The following is a 20,723-nucleotide window of genomic DNA, read 5'->3' as shown; positions in this document are numbered from 1 at the left end:
TAACAAATATTAGGAGGTAAACTAATTAGGACTGTTTTAGGCCCTCCTGGTCCCTAAGCATCATATCTCATAAAAGCATACCATGTAAAACTGTATATAACTCTTTTTTTTTTTTTTTGTCTTTTTTGTCTTTTTTTGTTGTTGTTGTTGTTGTTGCTATTTCTTGGGCCGCGGCTCCCGCGGCATATGGAGGTTCCCAGGCTAGGGGTTGAATCGGAGCTGTAGCCACCAGCCTACGCCAGAGTCACAGCAACGCGGGATCCAAGCCGAGTCTGCAACCTACACCACAGCTCACGGCAACGCCGGATCCTTAACCCACTGAGCAAGGGCAGGGACCGAACCCGCAACCTCATGGTTCCTAGTCGGATTCGTTAACCACTGCGCCACGACGGGAACTCCTTTTTTTTTTTTTTTTTTTTGTCTTTTTTGTCTTTTTTTGTTGTTGTTGTTGTTGCTATTTCTTGTAAACTGTATATAACTCTTGAGATGAGTTGCAGTTGATCTATTTTTAACAGAAAAATATTAATTAAATATACCTTAATATCTATCAGTGTTTTGGAGTCCATCCATTTTTTCCCCCCAGGGCTAAACATTTTGTAAGGTCTCTAAAATCTTGCAGATCCTTAGGCACTGCTCGCTATGTCCTGGTAGTTAATTTGAAAAGCAAATTGCCCCAGTCCTTTCAGCAAAAATTTAAGAGCTCTATATTCTCTTCTTTCTTAATCAGCTTAATAAAGGTTCAGATATTTAGCTAATACTTTGCAGGAACAGAAGTATTCCTAAATTCCCTAGTCCTAAAAAATAATCACAATAGTAAATAGGTCAAGTCTGTATTGTTTAGGGAACAAAGAGATTTTTGTTGTTTGTATTAAAGTGATGCTTGTGAGAGTAGGGTTCTGGTTGCAGGTGAGTATATTGTGATATAAGATTGCTTCTTTTTTTCCTGTAAGAATGTTCACAACGAAGGCACTTTGTGTAGGATTTGAGGCTCCAGTAAGTTTTTCAAATCCATGCTTTGAAATATATATATATATATATATATATATTTTTTTTTTTTGTCTTTTTGTTGTTGTTGTTGTTGTTGTTATTGTTGCTATTTCTTGGGCCGCTCCCGCGGCATATGGAGGTTCCCAGGCTAGGGGTCCAATCAGAGCTGTAGCAACCGGCCTACGCCAGAGCCACAGCAACGCGGGATCCGAGCCGCGTCTGCAACCTACACCACAGCTCACGGCAACGCCAGATCGTTAACCCACTGAGCAAGGGCAGGGATCGAACCCGCAACCTCATGGTTCCTAGTCGGATTCGTTAACCACTGCGCCACGACGGGAACTCCCTGAAAAAAAAAAAAAAAAAAAAAAATATATATATATATATATATATATATATATATATTTTTTTTTTTTTCCATCAGGGAGAGTTTCTCTGGGTGCTTCAAAAGAAGATAATGATGGTGGAAAAAAGCTCAAGTTTGAATAGCTCTTAGGAAGCAGACAGCTTGCTTAGAGATCTTCACTACAGTAGCTTAACTACTATTTAAGAAAAATATGACCCTCACTCTTGTTTCAGTCAACTGCAAGTACTGGGTCGTTATAAGTTCAGCGTTCCTTCAAAGGCAGGCTGCCCCTGTTAGTGAGAATCCAGGCTGCGCATTTGGCACTTTGGACCCTCGTTTTCGTTAACCAATCTCCACTGGGTCGCATGTTTCCGTCATAGCCACCCTCAGGACAAAGGGTATTGGTGATGGAGGGGAGGGGTCGGGCAACAGGAAGAGAAGGTTATTTGTGTGGTCTGTACAGGTTACTCAATTTCAATGTCTTGACAGTTTTTCTCCTCATCTCCGGCAAACCTCCGTTCTGAGGTCACACAGACGCCCGGGTGGCTCACAGGGGCCAGCCAGGCAGTTTCCTCAAGGGCCAGGACTAAGGAAATTCACCCGCAGTGACCATCACCAAAAGAACACGGACTCGGACTTCACTCCGCAGCCTGTACGAGAAAGGGCGTTGGAGGTGACCCTCCAGGCAACGCCTCCGCTGCCGGCCAATGAGGAGCTGGGACCGCCTCGGGGCCTGTGCTCATTGGGTAGCGTTGGTTCCGCCCAGAGGTGAAATCTGCCCGCTAATAAAGTCTCGGATCAGAGTTGCAGAGTCCAGCTTTTGTGCGCTCGCCGCCGCTCGCCCGGCATACTTTTACCTCTCTTTCTCCTGATTTTTCTGTGTCTTTTCAAGTGCTGACGCAATTTCTTAGTTATGTCTTCCTCGTCCTTTAACTCTGTCCTTCCTTCGAAGCTCAACATGCAGGAAAAAGACGTCTCTTCACACGGTTTCCTTCCTAGGTTCCAACATTTCGCCACGCAGGCCATCCATGCCGGCCAGGAGCCGGAGCAGTGGGCCTCCAAAGCTGTAGTGCCCCCCATCTCACTGTCCACCACGTTCAAACAAGAGGCTCCTGGACAGCACTCGGTGAGCTGGGTGTGTTTGGGGCGGTGCAGTGTTGGGCGATTAAAAAGGAGATGGCTTATAAATTTAAAAGGTACACAAGTAATTTGTAAAACGTAATTTGTGCATATCAGGAAGGATGTTTACTACCCTCTAGCAAAGCTTTGTATTGGATGGTTCAGTGATATTTCTTTTGATAAGCAGGACTGGAAGGAACAATTTGTCCAACTTGCCATGTAGATTTGGACTGATATTCACGTACTTTTTTGGCAAAGTTGCTGTTCAAAACTGTCAACTTCCTTGAGTTATCCTTAGTGACAAAAATTATGAAGTTATAATAAGGACTAAGCCAAAAGAAAATTAAGAGCCTTATAACTCACCTGGAATCAAGATCATTCCCTAAAGCTATTAATTCTCAATATTGTTCCAATAGTTATTAATAGTTATTGAGTACTTGCTGTGTGCCATATACATACTTACATGTATTATATCGTGTGTTACATATATTGCCTCAAGTAATCCTTAACAGCAGTTCTAGTATGAGCTGAGTTCTCATTTATCTCATGAAAAACCTCAGATTTAGGGATGTTTGTATCCATTTAAAGTGGTAGAACTGGGATTCCAAGACTGCTCTAGAAGCCCACCCATTCTTGGGTATTAGGCTACGCTGTGCTATACTACAATAATGCTAGCAATAATCTAACCCATTGCATCAGTGTGACTTAGTGATTAAGAGCATAAACCATGTAGTCAGAGGACCTAGTTTTGAATTCTGACACCACCTCTTCTGAGCTGGGTGATCTAGAGCAAGTTACTTATCTAAGCTTCAGGTTGATCCTGTATAAATGCGTTAATAATAGTTCCCACCACATAAATTGTTGATATGTATACTAAGCTGTATGGTACATTTTAATTGCTCAATAGTTTGGTATTTCACAGTCTGGTATTTCATATGTACACTTTACACTTTTCCCATTTGATCCTCACAACAATGAGGTCAGAGGGCAAGACAGGTAACATCCTTTTTATAGAAAAGAAACCTACCCAGAGTCATAGATGAGAGAGCCTCTGTGTTAATCAATGAGCGTTTTTCTTTTTTGGTAGCGCACTTGATGGATCTTGGAGTATTTAAAATTTGCTGAGGTTTGAAAGAAATTACAGTTGACCATTGAACAACAGGGATTTACACTGTGCAGGTTCATTTATACATGGATTTTTTTCAATAGTAAATATTGTAGGAGTTCCCGTCATGGCACAGTGGTTAACGAATCTGGCTAGGAACCAAGAGGTTGCGGGTTTGGTCCCTGCCCTTGCTCAGTGGGTTAACGATCCGGCGTTGCCGTGAGCTGTGGTGTAGGTTGCAGACATGGCTCAGATCCCATGTTGCTGTGGCTCTGGTGTAGGCCGGTGGCTATAGCTCTGATTAGACCCCTAGCCTGGGAACCTCCATATGCTGCGGGAGCAGCCCTAGAAAAGGCAAAAAGACAAAAAGACTAAAAAAAAAAAAAAAAAAAAAAAGTAAGTATTGTAATGGGAGTTCCCGTCTTGGCACAGCGGAAACAAATACGACTAGGAACCATGAGGTTGCGGGTTTGATCCCTGGCCTCGCTCAGTGGGTTAAGGATCTGGTGTTATGTGATCTGTGGTGTAGGCTGGCAGCAACAGCTCCGATTAGACCCCTAGCCTGGGAACCTCCATATGCTGCAGGTGCGGCCCTAAAAAAAAAGACAAAAGACAAAAAAAAAATTTTTGTAGTGCTGCACACACCCAAGTTTGGTTAAATCTGGGGATGCAGAACCACGGATACTGAGGGACCTCAGATATGGAGGGTCCCTTATAAATAGTACATGGATTTTTCACTATCAGAGAGTTGTGGTTGACACACCTAACCCCTGAGTCAAGTGTCAACCATAACTGAATGAAATTTGTAGATCCAAAACCTTGATTATACTTCAAACACCTCTTTAGTGTGTTATAAATTCAGGAAAATTCTTTTAGGTGTAGCCTTTTGTTTTGTGAGTTCTTTTTTTTTTTCCTTTTCTAGGGCCGCTCCCGCGGCATATGGAGGTTCCCAGGCTAGGGGTCTAATCAGAGCTGTAGCCACTGGCCTATGCCAGAGCCACAGCCACGCCAGATCCGAGCCATGTCTGTGACCTACACCACAGCTCATGGCAATGCTGGATCCTTAACCCACCGAGCAAGGCCAGGGGTCGAACCTGCAACCTCATGGTTCCTAGTCGGATTCATTAACCACTGAGCCACGACGGGAACTCCTGTGAGTTCTAAGGGCATTTCTACAACTGGTTTAGGATTCTTCTAGCTGCTGTACTTTGTAATCAAAATGTGTACACAGCCTGTCTTCCAAGCACACAGTTTCTTCCTGATGTAGGGCTTTGTGAATGTGCAGCTGTTCAAGCTTCAGCATTTTGTGCAGAAGTTAATAATTTAGCTATGATATTAACAGCTGATTGTTTTCAGAGAGCCAACGGAGTGGTAAAAATCCACAGACTCCTTTTGATGCTTTTAAAAAATCAGTTAAGAGCACTAAAGAGAATTTTTTTTTTTTGTCTTTTGTCTTTTTTTTTTAGGGCTGCACCCATGGCATGTGGAAGTTCCCAGTCTAGAGGTCGAACTGGAGCTGCAGCTGCTGGCCTATGTCAGAGCCACAGAAACTCGAGTCATGTTTGCAATCTACACCACAGCTCACAGCAATGCTGGATCCCTAACCCACTGAGCAGGGCCAGGAATCGAACCTGCATCCTCCTGGATACTAGCTGGGTTCGTTAACTGCTGAGCCACCACGGGAATGCCAAAAAGCATCATCATTTCAATGGAATTTCCCACTTCTGTTTGGAAAGCCATCGAATGAGTGAGAGTGTAGGAATTTGCCACTGAAATATGCTTCCTATCCCCACAAAAAGTTAAATCTCTGCAGTGAATATTTATGGAGACATGGGCCACTTTCCATGGCAGTTTAACCACCTGAGTCCAGTTTTTTCTGTCTGGGGTATAGCTGCAGGTCAATCAACGAGGAGATATGGGGTGTGATGAGGATATCCTGGAGTCCTATAAAATATGCCTACTCAGTTTGTCAAAAACAGGGAAACAAGGCAACACAGCTTAAAAAATATATGTCACTAGTACTGGTAGCCCCTAGATCAGAAACAAAGAGGTAAAGAGTGGTTGTGTTTTTGTTTTTTTTTTGTCTTTTTGCTATTTCTTGGGCCGCTTCCGCGGCATATGGAGGTTCCCAGGCTAGGGGTCCAATCAGAGCTGTAGCAACCGGCCTACGCCAGAGCCACAGCAGCGCGGGATCCGAGCCGTGTCTGCAACCTACACCACAGCTCACGGCAACGCCGGATCCTTAACCCACTGAGCAAGGGCTGGGACCGAACCGGCAACCTCATGGTTCCTAGTCGGATTCGTTAACCACTGCGCCACGACGGGAACTCCGTGGTTGTGTTTTGTTATGTGCTATATGAGGTGAGAGGAAACATTATGTATAGGATTTGTAGTCAGTGTTTAAATCCTGGCTTTGAATTCTGGCTCTGACACTCCCTATAACATTTGGCTTTACTCTCTTCAGAGCAGGTTATGAACATTAAATAAAATGACTGGATACGGACAGAATGACAAATACTAAATGATATCACTTATATGTGAAATCTAAAAAATAAAACTTAACTAGTGAATATAAGAGGAAAAAAAAAGACTCAGAGACAGAGAACAGACTAGGGGTTATCAGTGGGCAAAGGGAAGTGGAGAGAGGGAGGATTGGGGTAGGAGATTAAGAGGTACCAACTACCATATATGAAACAAATGAATTGGAAGAATATGTAGTAAGAATGCATAGTACAGGGAATATAGGCAGTGGTGTGTAATGACTATAAATGGAACATGACTTTAAAAATTTGTGAATCACTATGTTGTACACCTATGAAAATATTGTACATCAACTATACTTCAATAAAATATATCAGTAAAACAAAATGACTGGATGAATTCAGCATTTGTAGGATCCGTTCACAGCTTCCTGTTGGGTACTAAACAGAACAGGCATCACTTATGTTTTAGGAAACAAAAAGTAAGTTAGAAATAGGGTTACTGGGAGTTCCCGGCGTGGCTCAAGGGTTAACAAATCCGATTAGGAACCATGAGGTTGCGGGTTTGATCCCTGGCCTTGCTCAGTGGGTTAAGGATCCGGCATTGCCATGAGCTGTGGTGTGGGTTGCAGACGCGGCTTGGGTCCTGAGTTGCTATGGCTGTGGTGTAGGCTGATGGCTACAGCTCCGATTAGACCCTTAGCCTGGGAACCTTCATATGCCGCAGGAGCGGCCCTAGAAAAGGCAAAAAGACAAAAAAAAAAAAAAAAAAAAAAAAAAAAAGAACGAAATAGGGTTACTTTGTTGGTTCAGGTGGTTGCTATTTCCTAATATCCCTAGATTAATGGGTTGAGGTGAATCTAACATAATAATAATGCTAATAATAAAATGCACCACTAATTTAGTGGTTAACACAGAGTTTTGCTTAGGCATCACACAGGGAAGTTATTTTTTATTTTTTATTTATTAGGGCTGCAGGTGTGGCATATGGAAGTCACCAGACTAGACATCAGAACTATAGCTGCCTGCCTATGCCACAGCCACAGCATGGCCAGATTTGAGCTGGCCTACACCACAGCTCAAGGCAACACCTGATCCTTAACCCACGGAGCAGGGCCGGGGAACGGGGCCAGGGATTGAACCTGCAGGTTCATTTCTGCTGAGCCACAATGGGAACTCTGAGAACTTATTATACATGATCTAATATTATCTTCACATCAGTTTTATGAACTCTAGATATCTATATCTTATTCCCATTTTATAAGTATGGAGATTGGTTCTGGGAAATGTTAAGTAACTTACCTGTTGGCATGTATTTCGTGAGTGGCAGACACAGCATTTAAATCCAGTTTGGCTGACTTCAGAGCTTCTCCGTACCACTCTGGCCACGACACTGTTTTGCTTCTGTCCGATGGCCAGACATCATAAATAACAGAAAGTCATTATGGTAGGATGGACCCATACTTGTGGAGATGTCTAATACTCTGATAATAAATTTAAATCTCTAATAATGAACTCTAACTTTCCTTCAGGGTTTTGAGTACAGCCGTTCTGGAAATCCCACCAGGAACTGCTTGGAAAAAGCAGTGGCAGTGCTGGATGGGGCTAAGTACAGTAAGTAATTTTCATTTCAAAACTTTTAAAAAAATCTAGGATCTATTCTTATATGTATGGAGAAAAATCATAGAGGCACAGAATGTAAAAGTGGAAAGAAACAAGGATTAGCTAGTTCAACAACACTCTTATTTTTCTAAGACATTGAATTATTTGCCCAAGGTCCCGCAGATGGCTTACTATGCATATATGTAAAGATAAGGTGAAAATAAATATGAATAGAAGCAAAATGTCAGAATTTGTCTCTCTCTCTCTTTTTTTTTTTTTCCTTTTCTAGGGCCGCTCCCGTGGCATATGGAGGTTCCCAGGCTAAGGGTCAAATCAGAGATATAGCTGCTGGCCTACACCACAGCCACAGCAATGCCAGATCCAAGTCGCATCCGCAACCTATACCACAGCTCAGGGCAACGCCGGATCCTTAACCCACTGAGGGAGGCCAGGGATAGAACCCTAAACCTCATGGTTCCTAGTCGGATTCGTTTCCGCTGCGCCACAGTGGGAACTCCAAAATGTCAGAATTGGACATTTCTTTTTTTTTTTTTTTTTTTTTGTCTTTTGCCATTTGTTGGGCTGCTCCTGCGGCATATGGAGGTTCCCAGGCTAGGGGTCTAATCGGAGCTGTGACACCAGCCTATGCCAGAGCCACAGCAACTCGGGATCGAGCCGCATCTGCGACCTACACCACAGCTCACGGCAACGCCGGATCGTTAACCCACTGACCAAGGGCAGGGACTGAACCCGCAACCTCATGGTTCCTAGTCGGATTCGTTAACCACTGCGCCACGACGGGAACTCCAGAATTTGACATTTCTTATTCATGTGAATGTACTCTTCATTGGAAGCTGTCCATATAAATAGATAACAGGTAACTCATTTTTATAATACTACCTATAAGAATATAAGCTTTCTTATACTCTGGTTCATTCACCTGCTATTTTGTGTCTGAGAATAGGGCCAGGGAACATTTGTAGGAGTCAGGTTTCCTTGATAAGGTGCTCTCAGAGATTAGGGATTAACTCTCTTGAATCTTGTGTTTTTTGCCCTGAAGGGAGTAAACTGCTATTAAATCATCTTTGTATTTGTTGGACAAATGATGCTAAATAAGGGAAGAACAGTGAATAGAAAATAAAAGTCTTAGGAGTTTTCTCCCAGCAGGAGTGTAGGAATTGGAGTGTCAGTGTGAGTTTTGGGGGTTTCCTTGGGATTTTTGGTCACTGTCTTTCCATATAGTTAATGGATGAATCATATCTTAGCTCTCTTTCTCAACTTTGAAATTTCTTTAGAGTTGGATACTTTTAAACTGTAATTGAATTGGTAAGTGATCTTTTATCTCAGAATTTTGTAAATAATTATTTCATTAAAGCTTGTCAGAGAAATGTTATAATCAAAATGAAATTATGTATTTTTTATCTTTTTTTTTTTTTTTTTTTGGTCTATTTGCCTTTTTCTAGGGCCACACCTGCGGCATATGGACGTTCCCAGGCCAGGGGTCTAATCGGAGCTGTAGCCACCGGCCTACGCCACAGCCGCAGAAACAGCAAAATGGGATCTGAGCCGTGTCTGCCACCTACAGCACAGCTCATAGCATTGCCGGATCCTTGACCCACTGAGCGAGGCCAGGGATCGAACCCAAAACCTCATGGTTCTTAATCGGATTCGTTAACCACTGAGTCATGACGGAAACTCCCTGTATTTTTTTTATCTTAAAGAGATTTTATCTTTGAAGTAGAAAGGGGGACTTTGTGATGGAGTTAAGCAGGGGATTTCTGGTGACTTAATAGTGATGGTGTCCTCTTCTCAACAGAGATAGGGATGCCAAGTGATGCAAGTGAATACTCTAGGTGTTTTTAACCTATAGGTCTGACTTTTTGGCTTACTCTAATTTGGTTTTTATTTTAGGTTTGGCCTTTGCTTCAGGTTTAGCAGCCACTGTGACTATTACCCATCTGTTAAAAGCAGGAGACCAGATTATTTCTATGGATGATGTATACGGAGGTACGTGAGCTCACGTTCATGCTGTGCCAGCTGATATTTTAAGGACAATAAAATGGGTCCTGAAGTATATTAACAATGCTACCAGGATTATTGATTCTCTTTTCAAGGTGTGATAAACACCTCCATGCTGGCTCAGACTTGGTAAAAGAGGAACATAAACACTTAGGGTCTATGCTCTAGAACTACTTGTAAGAGAGATTGTTTAATAACAATTTTATTAAACAATCTCTCTTAAGCTGCTGGAATGAAGATGTTGGATTTGATTAACTATCAGACATATTCTACTATGGTGTTTAAAGAGAGGTTTCTAGGGAGTTCCTATGGTGGCTCAGCAGAAACGAATCCAACTAGTAACCATGACGCAGGTTTGATCTCTGGCCTCACTCAGTGGGTTGGGGATCCAGCGTTGCCATGAGCTGTGGTGTAGGTCTCAGATATGGCTCGGATCCCATGCTGCTGTGCCTATGGAGTAGGTTGGCAGCTGTAGCTCCAGTTCGATCCCTAGCCTAGGAACTTCCATATGCTACGAGTGCAGGCCCCACCCCCCACCCCTGCCTCCGCCAAAAGAAGAATGTTCTATTACAAATTAAAATTTTTACCTGCAGTGAAGATGGACTATAACCCAGGTCATTCTCAAAGGGCTTAACTCTACCCAACCCTTTACCTTTATTCCTTGCTGCCCCCAACCCTTGTTCCTTCTTTTTTTTTTTTTTTTTTTTTTTTAGGGAAAATTTTGAAAATCTGTTCATAGCTGTGGACTCTTTTTTCCAAAAATATATTTAAGACCACATCCAATGTTTATCATTCTAATTTTAAGGTCAAGGAATCTTACTCCTTGAAGCCCATCTATGGATACAAGTTTAAGGACTTTAATTCCAAAATGTTTAAATGCTAGTTATATAAAGTGGCAGGTAGGAAGGTAAGGAAGACAGATGGCCTTAACTTTTTTTTTTCTTTTTAGGGCTGCAGCCACAGCATATGGGGGTTCCCAGGCTATAGTTCCAAATCAGAGCTATAGCCACTGGCCTACACCACAGCCAAAGCAATGCCAGATCTGTGCCGCATCTGCAACCTATAGCACAGCTCACGTGAGTGCCAGGTCCTTAACCCACTGAGCAAGGCCAGGGATCAAACCTGCATCCTCAGGGATGCTAGTCAGATTCGTTTCCACTGAGCCACAGTGGGAACTCCCTGAAAAAAAAATTTTTTTTTTAACAATTCCTTATATTCTTTTTCAACCTTATATTACCTAGGGTCTGTCTACCAAAAATCCAGTTCATCTTTTTTTTTTTAAATGGCTGCAGCTGAGGCATATGGAAGTTCCCAGGCCAGGGATAGAATCTGAGCCGAAGCTGTAATCAATGCTGCAGCTGCAACAATGCCAGATCTTTTAACCCACTGTACTGGTCAGGGATCGAACCTGGCCCTGCAGTGACCTGAGCTGCTGGAGTCTTAACCCACTGTGTGAACCCACTGCACCACAGCGGGAAGTCCTCCGGTTTATCTTTTTTTTCTTTTCCTTTTTAGGGTCTCGCCTGCAGCATATGGAGGTGGCTTGGGGTCTAATCGGAGCTGCAGCTGCTGGCCACAGCAACACTGGATCAAGCCGTGTCTGCGACCTGCACCACAGCTCATGGCAACATCGGATCCTTAACCCACTGAAAGAAGCAAGGGATCGAAGCCGAAACCTCATGGTTCTGAGTCAGATTCATTTCCGATGTGCCATGATGGGAACTTCTTCCAGTTTATCTTTGATAAAGTTTTTTTCCTTTTTTGGTTCACTATTAGTAGCAGAAAATTTTTCTTTAAATTTACATAAATAAACATCGAATCCAGAACAGTATTTATAAAAGAAACTATTTTAAGTTGAATGATTTATCTTCTTTTGCTGTAAAACTCTAGTAGTTTGATTTACATTGTCTCATTTGTTAGAGCATTTAGAACCACATAACAAAAAGATTGAAGAAGTACAAAGGATGATAACCAACTGTTTTCTGTTACCAACGTATAATCAGTTTAAAATTTTATTTTGAACATTTCGTTGACATTGGTTCATTTATTTTAGATTTGAATCCTAGAAAGGAATTATTCAAAAAAAGATTGATGTTTCAGGGAGTATGCCACTTAATGTTTGAAGAGTAGAGATTGTGTATTCTAAGAAACATTTTCTGCTTCATGCTCCTTGATGTGGGTATTAAGTATGTTCTATTTGACTACTCAACTTTTAGTTTAAAATTTAAGCCTCATATTCTTTTTTTTTTTTTTTTTGTCTTTTGTCTTTTTAGGGCCACACCTGCATCATATAGAAGTTCCCAGGCTAGGGGTCTAATCAGAGCTGTTGCTGCCAGCCTACGCCAGAGCCACACAGCAACACCAGATCCGAGCCACGTCTGTGACCTACACCACAGCTCAGGGCAATGCCGGATCCTCAACCTACTGAGCGAGGCCAGGGATTGAACACCCATGGTTTCTAGTCAGATTCGTTTCTGCTGCTCCATGACAGGAACTCCCAAAACCTTATATTCTTAATACAAGATGATGAAACTACTCTAGCAGTGTAGATTTCATTGTTTCTTTATTGGTGATTGACACTTCCTTATATTTTTAGTGTTTATAACTGTAAGGAATGAATATTTCTTAATACCATGTTCTTTTCATTTTATCTGATTCCCTTCTACCTCAGGTACAAATAGGTACTTTAGGCAGGTTGCAGCTGAATTTGGTCTAAAGATTTCTTTTGTCGATTGTTCCAAAAGCAAATTGCTAGAGGCAGCTATTACACCAGAAACCAAGGTAACTCAATTTTCAGTTTGTCTGTTTTTCTTGTGATGTTTTATTTTCATCATTTCTGTTTACGTGAGGACATAATTTAAATCTGAATAACACAGTTTACTAGAAGCCACTGGAAACCATCAAGATTAAGACAGGTCTGACTTTTCCTGTTTACATGCATTCTGTAACGGGATTCAAATTCTAATTCTGTATCATAATTGGTGTATTATCATGGGCAAGTTATTTAACCAACATCTCATTTTTTTCATTTGCAAAATGTGGATATTTGTACCTGCTTGATAGAAAGGTGGCTGTGTGAATTAAATAAGGCATGTGAAACGCTTACTATAATACCCAATACATGCTGACTGTTGAAGACTTCATTAGCAAGAGCAGACAATTCCTTTTTTTTGGTCTTTTTGTCTTTTTAGGGCCACATCTGCCACATATGGAGGTTCCCAGGGTAGGGGTCCAATTGAAGCTGTAGCTGCCGGCCTACACCAGAGCCATAGCAACGAGGGATCCCAACCAAGTCTGCAACCTAAACCACAGCTCATGGCAATGCCGGATCCTTAACCCAGTGAGTGAGGCCAGGGATTGAACACACAACCTCATGTTCCTAGTCAGATTCGTTTCTTCTGCACCACAATGGGAACTCCTTCTCTCCCTCACTCTTAAACCCATTCTCCTATTGTGGCTCAGCAGGTTAAGAACTCAACTCGTATCCACAAGGATGCAGGTTCGATCCCTGGCCTTGCTCAGTGGGTTAAGGATCTGGCATTGCCACAAGCCTTGGTGTAGGTCACAGATGTGGCTCGGATCTGGTGTTGCTGTTGCTGTGACTGTAGAGTAGGCCAGCAGCTGTGGCTCCAATTCAACCCTAGCCTGGGAGCTTCCATGTGCCTTGGTTGCAGCCCTAAAAAGAAAAAAACGTACTCTTCAAGTTCTGGGGACTTATTTTGTAGTTTCTTGGGCACCTGGTGTCATTTAAGTTGCTATTCAGGGTATTTTTGGCGTAATAGGGGGAGTTCTCTTTATTTAGATTTCTTTTTCTTGGTCACACTCAAGGCATGTGATTCTCGAGCCAGGGATCAAACTTGAGCCACTGCAGTGGTAAGCTGTATCCTTAACCCACTGTCACCCAGGAACTCCTGGGATAGTTCCCTTTATTGAAAATTCAAGAATGTAACCTTAGACAACCTATGTTATTTATTTTTGAGGACAAAATTCCCAGGCATCGAACCATCCATGTCTTTGGAATTCATCCTTTTTTAATGGAAAGTAATTACGATAATTAAATTGAATGCTTTTCTGCCCATATGTACATTATCTCATTTGGTCCTTATAACAACTGTATAAGGTACATATTGTCAATCATTGTATAGATGAAAACTTAGGGGTATATAGAGGGTTAGTTACTTAGCTATGACCCCAGAAATTCATGGGGTGAGAATTCAGATTCAGACCTTCAAACTTTGTCATCCATTGTCTTCCAACATAGTTACAGTATATGAGAGTATTATGTTTGTGCAGTTTATTTTTATGAACTTTTGTCATTTGCTGAATTATTTTAGCTTGTTTGGATTGAAACACCCACAAACCCTATCTTGAAGATGATTGACATTGAAGCCTGTGCACAGATAGTCCATAAACATGGAGATATTATTTTGGTTGTGGATAACACTTTTATGTCTGCATATTTCCAGGTAAATGAACATTATATTTTTTGCATGATTAGTAGACTAAACAGATACCTGTAACTAGGAGAGAAAGGATTTGTTTACTTCATTAATTAGACAAAGAATTAAAATTGGATCTTTTCTACCTTTAGTTAATGGCTTTTCAGCCCTAGGTTAATGTGCTGTAGGTGACTTTGTATATATATATATATTTTTGTCTTTTCTTGCTATTTCTTTTTTTTTGGTCTTTTTGCCATTTCTTGGGCCGCTCCTGTGGCATATGGAGGTTCCCAGGCTAGGGGTCAATCGGAGCTGTAGCCATTGGCCTACACCAGAGCCACAGCAACGCAGTATCCAAGCCATGTCTTCGACTTACACCACAGCTCATGGCAATGCTGGATCTTTAACCCACTGAGCAAGGGCAGGGACTGAACCCGCAACCTCATGGTTCCTAGTCGGATTCGTTAACCACTGTGCCACGACGGGAACTCCCCAGCTCATTTTCTCCAGCTCTTCAATTACACAGATGTTTAAAAGCTCAGTTGTTTACATTCCCCATTCTGTACTGGGTCCCTGAATTTGACCCAGGCTACTGCCTCTCTTGTGAGTGGCTGACTCCCTGGGAGTTTGCATAAACCTGTTCTTCATTGTCCTCTGTTTTATTCAGAAGGCACTACTGTATTTTATCTGCTTTTCATGAAGCACATTTCCTGGCTACATGGCATTTAGACAGCTTCATGGGCCATCTACCTTTGGCTCATGATGTATCTTTGACTGATAGTTACATTGGCTAGTCAGTTTCCAAGTGAAAATCTTCTGGCATCATTGATTTGTCCCAAGTGATTTTCACTCTTGGGAGTCTTTATCCCAGCTCTTTACCCATGTATCTCTTACAGTAGGCCGGTTAACACAGTGTAGGATTGCTCTAGCTGAGTCATAGTGACTCCTGTGTATTCTCAAGGATATTGTATGAATTGTTTTAGCCTGGGCCTGCCCAGGTTACTCACCATGCTTGGCCCTTTTTCTTCTACTACTCTCACTAAAATAGGTCCAGTTTTTCTACCTTTCTGAAGCCCACATCACATTCCTCATGGTGGAGGCTGCAGTTTGCTTCATTTCAATCTGGATTCATTCCAGTCGAATGAATCACAATCACATTGTCCCCAGGCAACCACATGCATCCGTTTCAGAAAGCATATCTTCTGAAAAGGTCCTCCCATTGTTTTCCCCTCATAGAAAACTGGATATATTCTTTCTTCCCTGCCTTTTGTCTTCTGGATCTTCTATAAATCCCACAAGACAAAATGGTTATATTAGCATAAAGTTGGAGCATAGAACCTCTGAATTCAGGTAGTTTGGGTGTGAGCCATGACTCTACCAGTTTTTTAATCTGAATGATCTATTTTTTCTTAGTCTCTTTTCACCATCTGTGCATTAGAGTCATAAACGTCCAATAAAGTATTTTGAAAAATACTTCACTGAGTTACGTATTTACCATAGTCTTGGTGCACAACAAGATCAACGTATGTTAGTTACTGGTTTTTGTTTTTCCTTTTGACCACAGAGTTTATAGAATGTTAACACTGGAAGAGACCTTGTTGCTGAAACTTAGCCTCTATCCACTGGTGCCAAATAGAAACACAGAGACAGAGTTTTGGGTGAAGTAGAAATGAGTAGCTTTAGGAGTTCCATTGTGGCTCAGTGGTAACAATCCCCACGAGTATCCATGAGGACGTGGGTTCGATCCCTGGCCTTGCTCAGTGGGTTAAGGATCCGGCGTTGCTGTGAGCTGTGGTGTAGGTCACAGATGCTGCTCGGATCTGGCATTACATGTAAGGAAGGATCAGAGTAGGGGCAAGCTTCATAAAGCTGGCGTTTTAGTTGTCTTTGAGATGATCACACCATGACCTTTCTGGAATGAAGAATGTTTCTTCAAGTAATTAACATCTTCCATTTATTGGGGGTTTCAGTTCTACAGAAGAGCTCAAAGATGATGCTATGTGTATCTCTTGAGGAGAAACCAGGACCCTGCCCCAAGCCTGCACCATTGTTTCTTGACTGCTCCTCCTTTGTCTCTGCAGCCTCTCCCTTTCCTGAGTAGCAACTGCTTGAACCTACCCATTAGAATTCAAGGAAGGTCTTGGAGGCTGAATGAGGCCTATTTCCTAAAAATAAGAAGTGGGAGAAATAGGCTTTTGGGCCCAGGAGCCACACAGGGCCCTGCTTGTTTTCAGCATTGCGCCCATCACTTTAGAGATGAGCAAATACCTGTGTAAATAGTGCTTTGAGTACTTAAATCATCCCCTTTTTTTTTCTTCTTTGATGCACCTGTGGCATATGGAATTTCCAGGCCAAGGATGGAATCCAAGCTATAGCTGTGATGTATGCCATAACTGCAGTAATGCCTGGCTGCATTAACCCTCTGCCATGGGCCAGGGATTGAAACCTTGATGCCACAGAAACAACACTGGATCTTACCCCACTGTGTCACAGTGGGAACTCTGATCTTATTTTTGAAACCCTAAATGAAAAGTCTCATAGCCCCTGCCTAGTGAGGTTAAACACACACGCGCACACACACACACACACACACAATTTTAAAGAAAATATAAATGGAAAGATGTTGATGTTATATTTTTCAGTGAACAAATTGACTATAAATAACCCTCACTGTAAACAAAGACATTTAAAAAGGATTACTTTGCCAGGAAAATTGAGTGAGGGAAAACAATCCAAACAAATTTCTTCATAAGTTATTTTACACTTGACACAACTAGTAAAATAAAAGTAATGAAGAGTCAATAAAAGCAAGGTCAAAGGTTACAATGATTAAAAATCTAAGCAGATTAATTTTATACTTCTTGACATAACAATTGCTGAATGTTTGTCAGCTATTCTCTGAGTTTACTAAGTCATAAAATGCAAACATCTCTCCTCCAGGAAATCAGTTTAGGTTAGCAATTGCTCTAAAGAAACAAGTTCAGAAAACCTGCTCACCTGGGTTTACCTGTCATTTCCAGGGAATTTGTGCCTTTGGATTGAATACTGGGTCCAATACATGGTATTTGTATTTGGTGGGAATGAGAAAAGGGAAAGAAAATATCGGAGATCCTGGAAAATTTTAAGATGTATGTATTTTTGAAAAGTTAGAATAGGAGTGGAATTTACAATAGCAAATAGACAAGTAATGGAGCATATTTTCAAGCAATTTCTCATTTAAAACAAAACCCTTTTATTTATTTCAGCGGCCTTTGGCTCTGGGAGCTGATATTTGTATGTATTCAGCAACAAAATATATGAATGGTAAGACGTGCACAGCCTACACTTGAGTGCTGTTTTCCATGGATAGGTGAAAAGAACATCAGCTTTGATATTTTGATCCCTTTTCTATTATTATTCAGATTTTCTCTGACATGTAGAAAGTAAGAAAATTATGTTTTCAGTAAATACGGGATTCCATTTAAAACAGACAAAAACTATGCTCATGGTTTTTCAGCAGAGGGTTAAAATTTACTATAAAGGTTATAATTTTACACTGTTGATAGCCTAAAAAGAAACATTTAATATGATTTTAATTTTATTGTTTAGGTATAGCTTTTGCTACTATTAAATTGAATAAAGTATATTTAAACTTATTGTATAGGGCTTTTTCCCAGAGAGCTTTTCCAAGTCATGTTTAGAAATTATAAAACAAGGAACAAACATACATTGTTTGTAACTTTTTTTAACAAGATTTTTGTTGTTGTTGTTGTTGCTTTTGGTTTTGTTGTTTTAGGCCACAGTGATGTTGTAATGGGCTTAGTGTCACTTAATTCTGAGACTCTTCATAGTAGGCTCCGTTTCTTGCAAAATTGTAAGTATTAAAAGCCTGGATTTCTCCTATGTTTGATATTTGTATTTCCATTAAATATTGTGAAGGAATAGCGTTCTACTAATTTAGGAAGAAATGAGAGCTATAGGGGGAAAATAATTTTTTTTAGAGGAAAATAGAAAAACTGGGTTTTAAAAATAAAAGTTATGGCATGATAGGGCTTTACAACATGACCAAGGGATTAGTTTTGTTATTTTTAAAATTCACGTTAATTTTGGGATTTTCTTGTAGCACAGCAGTTTAAGGATCTGGCATTGTCACTTCAGCAGCTCTAGTTACTACTGTGCCATGGGTACCATCCCTGGGTGGGAACTTCCACATGCTGCAAGCACAGGAAAAAAAAAAAACCCTCCAAAAAAACCAACAACAAAATCCATATTAATTTTGATTATAAATTGGTAAAGCTTAAGTGAATTTTTAGTTTTAAGACTTGATTTTTTTTTTTTTTTTAAGCATTTGGAACAATGGCTTTCTTATACCTTTTATATCTGGAATGGTGATTAATTTTAAATGGCATTTAAGATATAAACTGATATTTTTCAACAGATCTTCAAACATCTGTTTTCTGTTTAGATTGTTTAGTTAGCTCAGGTTTGGTTAAGAGTTTACTGAAAGAGACTTGATTTTACAACTGCAATTTGACTGAAAGATAAGATACAGACATAATTAGAAGTAAAAAATCCCTTCGAGGGAATAAGTAGTAGAGCCACAAAAGGGGATGCTGGGGAAGGAAACCAAAATACGTTGCTTGCTAAATTCCTTTCATTTATAAAAAGAAAGAACTGAGGCAGGTATCCTGGAGGCGAGGGAGATCACAATCTGCTTGATTCCAAAGCTAATTAGGGGAATTCCTGTCGTGGCTCAGTGGATAATGGACCCAACTGGTATCCATGAGGATGAGGGTTCGATCCCTGACCTGGCCTCTCTTCAGTGGGTTAAGGATCCAGTGTTGTGGTGAACTGTGGTGTAGGTCACAGACACCGCTCGGATCCGCCTTGTGGTGTAGGCTGTCAGTCATAGCTCCGATTCGAGTCGACCCCTAGCCTGGGAACCTCCGTATGCCGCAGGCGCGGCCATAAAAAGACAAAAGACCAAGGGGAAAAAAAAAGCTAATTAGAACACTGCAAGAACACTCAGTATTCTAGGAGTTGAACTGCTTTTTTCCTCGGTATGTTATAATACTTTTTCAAAGAAATACAAGATTAAACTATGCGCAGTGTCCTTTCCTTAAAATCATTGAAAGGACTACTGATGCTTATATTTGAAAAGTTCATATCATTGTGTTGTACTTAGTTTTCAGGATATTCATTTATCCTCATTTTAAAGCCCATTTCTCTAAGCATCTTTGATGCCTCCTTCTCATGCTTCTAATTTGATATATTATTATTATTATTTTGTCTTTTTGCCTTTTCTAGGGCCGTTTCCCACGGCATATGGGGGTTCCCAGGCTTGGGGTCGAATCGGAGCTGTAGCCACTGGCCTACACCAGAGCCACAGCAACGCGGGATCTGAGCCGTGTCTGCGACCTACGCCACAGTTCATGGCAACGCCCTTAACCCACTGAGCAGGGCCAGGGATCAAACCTGCAACCTCATGGTTCCTAGTCAGATTCGTTAACCACTGCACCACGACGGGAACTCCAAATTTTTCCTACTAAAACTCAAACATTGGGCTTTGTAGCTGGCCTCTTAGTCACTATAATGCAAAAGATCAGTGAGAGACTTTTCTGTGTCCCTTCTCAACTTCAGTCCAACCCAGGACATGTTCATTTTGCAGCTCTTGGAGCAGTTCCGTCTCCTATTGACTGCTACCTCTGCAATCGAGGTCTGAAGACTCTACAGGTCCGCATGGAGAAGCATTTTGAAAATGGAATGGCAGTTGCTCAGTTTTTGGAATCGCATCCTCTGGTAGAAAAAGTTATTTATCCTGGTATGTTATTCTGCTTTCTAAGCACATGTGGTTATACTAGGATTTTAAGTGTTATTCTAAACATCCTGTTTATGTAACATTATTTATAAATGTTAAGTACTTTCTTATATTTTTATGTTGTTCACTTATCATAAACTTCCATATGCCGCAAGCAAAAAAAAAAAAAAAAAATTAGTCTTATATATTAGATGTTCCTCTGATGGCCTTTAGCTTAAAGGTCTGTCTATACCTATTCCAGGATTGTGACCTTTTACGTTCGAGTTTATTTGCTTATGATTTTGTGTGTGTGTGTGTTCACTTACTTTAACACTACATTTACGGTGTTATCACCATGGAATGTAAATTCAGATGAGAAAAGAGAATTTCACAGGTGCAACAAAGCATTCTATAGTCTCCCAAAGTTTGCGTATAACGTCTGACCAAACCAGCCTGCTCATAAATCAATAACCTCCATTATAGATAATTTATTTAGTTTAACATTTATGATGCTTACAGAGAAAATAAACTTACTGCACATGTTTAAACAGTATTTTTCATTTACTTTTGCATTAGCACTTCAAATACTTCTATTTCTAGATGAAATTTAAATATTATTCTAACATAACAGCAGCAAAACATAGCTCTGCAATTATAAAAGTGCTAAATGGGGATCCGTAATTAAATTATTCTCCTGTTTACAAGTATGATTCTGTAATAAATACTACTTCTATGTAGCTCTGTTACCAGCTTTTTATGTTTGGCTTAAAAACACACCAAACATACTGTCAATTGTAGAAGGCTTATAATGTTATATTGTATGCACTGTTCTGAAAGGGTACCTCAAGAG

General features: G+C 40.8%; 1 protein-coding gene across 1 annotated transcript in view; it reads left to right on the top strand.

The window, feature by feature from the left end:
* Nucleotides 1-2,133: 2,133 nt before the first annotated feature.
* CTH (cystathionine gamma-lyase) overlaps nt 2,134-20,723 on the top strand; it is a 31,460-nt gene continuing 12,870 nt past the window's right edge. Inside the window, exons 1-8 of the mRNA NM_001044585.2 lie at nt 2,134-2,459; nt 7,570-7,651; nt 9,551-9,646; nt 12,330-12,439; nt 13,993-14,124; nt 17,343-17,400; nt 17,873-17,950; nt 19,745-19,897. Coding sequence (NP_001038050.2) covers nt 2,292-2,459; nt 7,570-7,651; nt 9,551-9,646; nt 12,330-12,439; nt 13,993-14,124; nt 17,343-17,400; nt 17,873-17,950; nt 19,745-19,897 — 877 coding nt within the window. The 5' untranslated portion in view covers nt 2,134-2,291. The remainder of the gene's footprint in view (nt 2,460-7,569; nt 7,652-9,550; nt 9,647-12,329; nt 12,440-13,992; nt 14,125-17,342; nt 17,401-17,872; nt 17,951-19,744; nt 19,898-20,723) is intronic.

This window comes from Sus scrofa, chromosome 6, assembly GCF_054392235.1.
Source record: "Sus scrofa isolate SSC_HxYL_T2T_F1_AM1 chromosome 6, Sscrofa_HxYL_maternal_Yorkshire_Landrace_v2.0, whole genome shotgun sequence".
Lineage (NCBI taxonomy): Eukaryota > Metazoa > Chordata > Mammalia > Artiodactyla > Suidae > Sus > Sus scrofa.
The sequence above is the reverse complement of the archived record's forward strand: the minus strand, read 5'-3'. Positions and strand labels throughout refer to the sequence as shown.